This window comes from Tasmannia lanceolata, unplaced genomic scaffold (genome assembly GCF_043159265.1).
Source record: "Tasmannia lanceolata isolate RefF3 unplaced genomic scaffold, GAP_Taslan_0.1 ptg000008l, whole genome shotgun sequence".
NCBI lineage: Eukaryota > Viridiplantae > Streptophyta > Magnoliopsida > Canellales > Winteraceae > Tasmannia > Tasmannia lanceolata.
The window spans coordinates 18,104,531-18,112,500 of record NW_027518685.1 but is presented as its reverse complement, the minus strand read 5'-3'; the positions used below and the strand labels follow the sequence as shown (position 1 = coordinate 18,112,500).

Here is a 7,970-nt window from a genome sequence, read left to right as displayed (position 1 = left end):
AACGCTATGTCTCGCCCATCCTTTGCAATTGTATGTATTCAGAGATTTGTCTTATTAGATGTGATGAAAAACTACACGGAAATACTATTTCTTGAAAGGTTGCTAGCAATAATAAGTAAAGAAAGAAGCTAGCAATAATAATCATTACGTATTAAAGTTTGGGAGGGAAATTACGGACAACGGGTATCTGGATATGACAATTACGGAAAAAACTACAAAGAAGAGGTATCAAAATATGACAATTATGAAAAAACTACTTTTCCTTATTAATTTTTTGAGGATATTACGAATTCCGCACACCTGTAAAAATATTTACAAATTCCGAGCACCTTCAGACGAACAACAGATTATGGAAACCTCTATAGATTGGAGGGCTAGGATTAGCCTATGGAAATGATTTTACGGGCACAACCTATTGATGTTGTGTTCCATCACATGGACGGTTTGGATCAACCTATGATGTGGGCCGTACAGTTCTTTGTCGGACGCACGGGGTTTTTTACTAGTATAGGTTGATCCAAACCGTGCGATGCACGAGCCGACAAAGAACTGTGCGGACCACATCATAGGTTGAACCAAACTGTCCATGTGATGGAACACAACATCAATAGGTTGTGCCTGTAAAATCATTTCCACAGGCTGATCCTATCCCTCCAATCTATAGAGGTTTCCATAATTCCTCTTAAATCGGATGGTTAAGATCACCCTATAGATTTTTTATTAAAAAAGCATAAAGAAGGGGGGTAAGATTGAAATTATGTGGCTTTAATGGGTGCCTTTGTTAAAAAGCATAAAGGAGGGGATAGGATTGAAAATATGTGGGTTGAATGGGTGCCTTTGTTAAAAAAAGTCAAAAAAAGTGATGTGTAATTCTCATTGAATTTTCAAAAAATTATCTTCTTTTCTCTTCTGCTATATATATATATATATATATATATATATATATATATATATATATATATATATATATATAGAGAGAGAGAGAGAGAGAGAGAGAGAGAGAGGACACGTTTTCTGTGCGATACCTCAGATAAGTTATCTGAGCAAGAGCTCAAAAAATCATGTGGGCCCACATTGTTTGTATGATCCAAAGCATTCATTTGATAGGCCCTTACATACATAGGGTGTGCCCAAAAAATCAGCTCCATAGGATCATCCTAACCCTTCAATTTTTGGAGGTTAAAAATGGACAGATTTGTGGAGGTTTATACCCATCCACTTTAACCTCCACAAATCGAAGGGTTAGGATAATTTTGTGGAGCAAATTTTTTTGTGCACACTCTATCTATCTTTGGACTATCCAAATGAATGCTTTGGATCATCAAAACAATGTGGGCCCATATGTTTTTTTTGAGCTCTTGCTCAGATAACTTATCTGAGGTATCAAGCAGAAAATGTCCCCCCCCCCCACACACACACACACATATATATATATATATATATATATATATATATATATATATATATATATATATAGAGAGAGAGAGAGAGAGAGAGAGAGAAGAGAGAGAGACACTAGTGTAGATAAGTTATCTACACACTAGCTTAAAATACAGTGGGGGCCACATTGCTTGGGTGATCCAAAGCATTCATTTCATTGGCCCTCACATAGATAGGGTGTGCCCAAAAAATCAGCTCCATAGGATCATCCCAACCCCACGATTTGTGGAGGTAAATGGACGTGTATAAACCTTCACAAATCTGTCCATTTTTTGCCTACACAGTTCGAAGGGTTAGGATGATCCTATGAAGCTGATATTTTGGGCTCACCCTATCTAAGTGAGGGCCCATCAAATGAATGTTTTTGATCACCCAAGCAATGTGGCCCCCACTGTATTTTAAGCTAGTGTGTAGATAACTTATCTACACTAGTGTCTAAACTCTCTCTCTCTCTCTCTCTCTATATATATATATATATATATATATATATATATATATATATATAGGGAAATGTTATCAGCACTACTGTATTTTGATGATCGCACTCCTCACTTTATTAAAAGTATGGTATGGCCCGCACCATAGGATGATCCAAACCGTCCAATAGATGGGCTGCACCCTAAATAGGTTGTGCCCCAAAAATCATTTCAATCTGTTGATCCTAACCCGCCGATAAATAGATGGACTGAATGATCCTAACCCTCTATAGATCGAAGGGTTAGGATCAACATATGGAAATAATTTTTGGGGCACAACCTATTTAGGGTGTGGCCCATCTAATGGATGGTTTGCATCATCCTATAGTGCGGGCCATACCGTACTTTTAATAAAGATAGGGGTGCAATCATCAAAATAAAGTAGTGCTGATAACATTTCCCTATATATATATATATATGGTTTTAGAGAGAGAGAGAGAGAGAGAGAGAGAGAGCACCATATCCAAGATTTTTCAAGCAAAATTCCACCTTTTTGAGGGAATTTGGTTTGAAAGCTATAAGGAAGGGACAAGAATTCCACTTCAGTAGACATGCGATAATGACCAAGGAGACATGCCAAGGAGTCTCCGGCGAGTTCAATACAATATTGGCAACCAAATGAGTTATGGCATCCCAAATCCAAACAAAATTCTGACGGCTGACGGGATTCTGTGCAACCAAACACAGCCATTTCTTGCCATGAGAATCCACTATCTATTGGTAGGATATCCTTTGCAGATTGACTATGCCAGTTTATGTAAATAGTGCAGTGCATCAATATATTTATGAAATTTAATGTTTTTAGGCACACATGAGAACAGGGATTTGGTTGGTCCCAACAGTAGTTTGGTTTTCTTGAACCTAGATTCACTGTCTACTGGTTTCTCCTAGTGGAAATTAGTTGTACATAAATGGTTCAAGTTTTTAATTTTTAAGAGAACAGTTGCTATTTTATTCTTAATCTTTCATATATAATGCTCGAGGTCTTCATAATTCTGGAAGTAGGAATAGCATTTCTTTATTAGTATTGAAAAATGTGATTCATGCTTAACCTTTCTTTGCTTGATTTTTCAGTTATTAACATGCCAGACTAATCGCTACTAAATTCTCATTGTTTCAGATATAGTTGTAGTCGTTGCCCTACTCATTTTAGTTGGATTATTTAGCATGCAACACTATGGCACAGACAGAGTTGGTTGGCTTTTTGCACCCATAGTCCTACTTTGGTTTATCTTGATTGCAAGTATTGGGGCTATTAATATATGGAAATACGATAGTGTGGTTCTGAAAGCTTTCTCTCCCGTTTATATTTACCGTTTTTTCAAACGCGGAGGGAAAGAGAGATGGAACTCCCTTGGCGGAATTATGCTTAGTATCACAGGTTAGCAATTTTTTTATAACTTGATGCATTCTTTTTTAGTAGCCGAGCCCAACTAGTTTGGGGCAAAGGCTTAGGTGAAGGTGAGTTGAGTTGAGTTGAGTATGCATTCTCTTTTAGAGCCTATCTTATTTGTGATCATATACAGACAAAAAACATTATAGGATTGTGATCACAGACATTGTTTTGCAGGAACAGAAGCACTCTTTGCTGATCTCTCACATTTTCCTGTATCAGCTGTTCAGGTAAATTGTATGTAATTTAGTTAAGCACTTATGTTCATCATAGTTTTAAATTTCGGCCGAAATACCGAAATTTTGGATTTCAGCCGGGACCTAAACCGAAATTTATACCAAATTTCTTAAAATTTCAGCTGAATTTTAAGATTTTTGCCGAAATTACTGTAAATTTCCACCTAAATTTTAAAAATTTCCACCAAACCTTGCTTATGATTGATGTCAAGATGTCTGCTCGTCCCTCTTAATCTTTTTTTCTGCTTGTGCAGATAGCTTTCACTTTAGTTGTGTTCCCTTCCCTACTTTTGGCATATACAGGACAAGCGGCTTACCTTATGAGCAACAAGGACCATGTCCTTGATGCTTTCTATCGCTCTATTCCAGGTTGGTTTGTGTCCTTGTTTTTTCTCTTTACTTATAAAAATATTAACTTTCTCTTAGAGTGGTTGACACCCCTTTTTTTGTAGATAGTATATACTGGCCAATGTTTATCGTTGCAACAGCTGCGGCTGTTGTTGCTAGTCAGGCCACCATATCCGCAAGTTTTTCAATAATCAAACAAGCACTTGCACTTGGCTGTTTTCCACGTGTAAAAGTCGTTCATACATCGAAGAAGTTCCTTGGTCAGATATACATACCTGACATTAATTGGATTCTTATGATTCTTTGCCTCGCCGTAACTGTTGGATTCAGGAATACCAGTCAGATTGCGAATGCTTATGGTGAGATTCTCCTAGTATCATCACACTCTATTTTCTTGTTTGAATTTGTTTTTTTCAGTTTTTTTTCCCCCCTTTTTGCCTCTCATTCTGCAACAAATTAATGACCGTAGACTGGCAAATGTTGATGTAGATCCAGTAATGCAGTTAAGGTAGCATATAATCGTATAATATTAGGCACAAGCCGCACAACATAGTCATTTTTCTGGATGCTTCTGACTATTCTCTAACCAAATTGATATTTTGTGAGTGTCCTTGTTTTCTTATTGTCTTTGACATGGCCATAGTGGTCAGGAAAGGTGAAGAAAAAAATTCCTGTGACATCTCCGTCTAATTGTGTTTTGGGGTGTCCTGTACCACCATGAGTAGGCGTGTTTTGTTGAACTGCAATTAAAAATAAATATGAGACTTGTCAAATGCTCAACGAAAAATAAAAATAAAATCTGACTTGCAAATGGATGTGCTGTGTATGGAGGAGAAGACCATGAGTCAGCTCTCTATCCAATGCAAATCTGCCTACATGAGTTGGGTGAGCATTTTCAGGTGTTTTATCATCGAGTGGTGCTTCCACATTTGATGATGAGGTTCCCAATAGGAGGGTTAACTTGCTGTTGGAGAAAAAGAAAAGATTTTTTTGGCAACTATCTCCATTTTCTGTTTTGTGGGCATTTGGAATGAAAGAAAATTGACAATATTTGAGGGAGTGCATGACCTTGAATATCATCAGTAAGGACAGTGTTGAGGAATGAATTTTAGGGCTCTTTGGCTGGGATGCATTTTGACAATGGATATTGACAAATATTGCGATGTTATCGCTATAATATCATGGTAATAAAAAACTACATGTTGATAAGTTTATTTTTTTGGGGTAGCATCACGATAATATTGTTCAAATGGTAATTGCAATATTATTGCAGTAACTTATATTTATCAGGAAAAAATGTCACTTTGGTCTCAAGAGCATGGTGTTTGGTCTCAAGAGCATGGTGTTTTAATTGTTTAGTCGAAATTTAGTATTTTTAGGCATTAGATTTAGCGTGGGGGGAGAGGAGGGTATGTAAGTTTTGGAAGATTTATGAGTGGGTAACGTTCCTATGTGTCATGATGTACTGAGTTTATATATATATATATATATATATATATATATATATAGAGGAAACTGTTGGTGAGCTTAAGCTCACCAAGCTTATGGTGAGCTTAAGCGCCCCAATCACATGGGTCCCACATCTATATATATATATATATATATGAGGAAAGTGATTCTAATGAAGCTAGGGTGATTGCTATTCTTTATGGTCTCCACATCTTTTTTATGGAGTTGGGAGGAAAGTTGTAGGCTGAGGGAAACTATTCCAATGAGATTGCTTGTGCTTCCATTAGCAGTTTAGGGTTGTGGGTTATTTGGTCATAATTGCAAAATTCTCTTAATGCTATTAATTCTTCAAAAAATTGCAATTTTTTATTCCTCGTCTAAAACTTAAAAAATTCATGAATAATTCAAATCTTATTGATTTTAAATTAAATGCAAAGTTTTGAATTAAACACAAATTTTCACAGATAAATTTTCAATTTCTCATAAATATCATGAGAACTTCAAAATTGTTTTAAAGGGCATTGTAGTGGGAATTGAATCCACATCCTAATCTCGTGAACACATGCACTTAACCATCATTCAATGCTTTTAATTCTTACCTTATTTAGAAAAGTAAATGTATGATAAACATATTTTTTGTAGATAGAAAAAGCACACATTTTTTCCGGCTTTTTCTCAAACTCTTACCAAGCATTATCTGAATTTTTTGAGCATTTTCTATACCAAATTATTCCTGAATCTGAACTTTGTAATTGTGTAAAGGCGTTGATGTGACAAATGGAGTCATAATTCAAGTAAACTGAATGATGTGACAATTCTGACCTAATCTTGAATTTACTTCATGTAATGAAACAGGAACAGCAGTCGTGATAGTTATGCTGGTGACAACATTCTTGATGATCCTAATCATGTTACTAGTGTGGCGTAGTCATTGGATTCTCGTCTTTATCTTTACTGGCTTATCCTTGGTAGTGGAGCTCCCTTACTTCGTAGCTGTTCTATTTAAAGTATATCAAGGTGGTTGGGTACCCCTTGTGATTGCCGCAGCTTTTCTCATCATCATGTACGTCTGGCATTACGGAACAGTCAAGCGATATGAGTTTGAGATGCATAGCAGGGTTTCCATGGCTTGGATATTGGGTCTCGGTCCTAGTCTGGGCTTGGTCCGAGTCCCCGGAATTGGCCTCGTGTATACAGAACTACCAAATGGGGTTCCTCATATTTTCTCTCACTTCATAACCAATCTCCCCGCCATCCATTCCGTTGTCATCTTTGTCTGTGTAAAGTACCTCCCTGTGTACACTGTTCCACTGGAAGAAAGGTTTCTTGTGAAGAGGATTGGAACCAAGAACTTCCACATGTTCCGCTGTGTAGCTCGATATGGCTACAAAGACCTTCACAAAAAAGACGATGATTTCGAAAAAATGCTATTTGATAACCTATTTGTGTTCCTACGATTGGAGGCAATGATGGAGGGCTGTTCTGATTCCGACGAATATACCCTATATGGGCAGCAGACTGAGAAATCGGCCGATTTTTTACTGGCAGTAACTTGCGACACAATTTCTTCTTCCAACATGGAACTTACACAGTCGTCTTATGAATCCATTGTGGCCGTTAGATCTCCGTTGCGTTCTAACAGTTTGATGAGGTTGTCGGGGCAGACGAGTAGCCAAACAGAGGTGGATGAATGTGAGTACATAAACAGATGTAGAGATGCTGGGGTGGTACACATACTTGGGAATACTATAGTGAGAGCAAGAAGGGATTCCACATTCATTAAAAGGATTGCTGTGGACTATATATATGCATTTCTTAGGAGAATATGTAGGGAAAACAGTGTAATTTTCAATGTTCCCCATGAGAGTCTCTTGAATGTTGGACAGGTATTCTATGTATAATATGCTTAGATCAAATTAAAGTTTCACATCCCTTTTCATTATTTCTTTCATCTTTTCTGTTTCTCCCTCATCTTGGAATAACCGTACTGTCATCAGAACTCCGGCGAGATTGGCCTAGGCTCATTTTCGGTTTAAAAATTTCCTGGGTTCCTGAGACATCTGATCCTTGTGCCATTTCTGCACCCATAAGACATATCAGCAGATTAAGGCAATACAAATTAGGTAGATTTGGATGAGGGAAATGAGAGAGGGTCTGAAGAACCTTAAAACAAAGAGTTGTTATATGATCCATGGCCATACAACTATCTTGAGATCCTCCTAGACGCTTCTGGTTTAAAATTTTCCTGGTTTCCTGTGACCATCTCTGATCCTCATGGCATTTGTGCACCCAAAAATAATCAGCAGATCAAGGCATGCAAATTAGGTAGATTTGGATGAGAGAAACGAGAGGCTGTGAAGAACCTTAAAACAAAGAGTTGTTGTTTGATGCATGGCCATATTTTTCCTTGGGAAAATGTGAGCAGGTATATGTATAAATGGAGTCCAATGTTCACTTTTCAAAAAGTACTTTGGGGCCCACTTCGTAGGATGATCCAGACCATTCATTTGTTGCTCCACAAATGACCGGTTTGGATCATCCTATGAAGTGGACCCACCGTAATTTTGAAAAATACTGGACTTCATGTGCACACAGCATATATATGAAAAATACCTGACTCTGTTTTTG

General features: G+C 37.3%; 1 protein-coding gene across 2 annotated transcripts in view; it reads left to right on the top strand.

The window, feature by feature from the left end:
* LOC143884652 (putative potassium transporter 11) overlaps window positions 1-7,284 on the top strand; it is a 23,284-nt gene extending 16,000 nt beyond the window's left edge. Inside the window, exons 5-9 of one of the 2 annotated variants that reach the window (XM_077388329.1) lie at window positions 3,037-3,297; window positions 3,487-3,539; window positions 3,800-3,914; window positions 3,998-4,252; window positions 6,198-7,284. In XM_077388329.1, the coding sequence (XP_077244444.1) occupies window positions 3,037-3,297; window positions 3,487-3,539; window positions 3,800-3,914; window positions 3,998-4,252; window positions 6,198-7,243 (1,730 nt within the window). In that variant the 3' untranslated portion in view covers window positions 7,244-7,284. The remainder of the gene's footprint in view (window positions 1-3,036; window positions 3,298-3,486; window positions 3,540-3,799; window positions 3,915-3,997; window positions 4,253-6,197) is intronic. The other variant, XM_077388330.1, reaches the window with a different exon arrangement.
* Window positions 7,285-7,970: the final 686 nt, after the last annotated feature.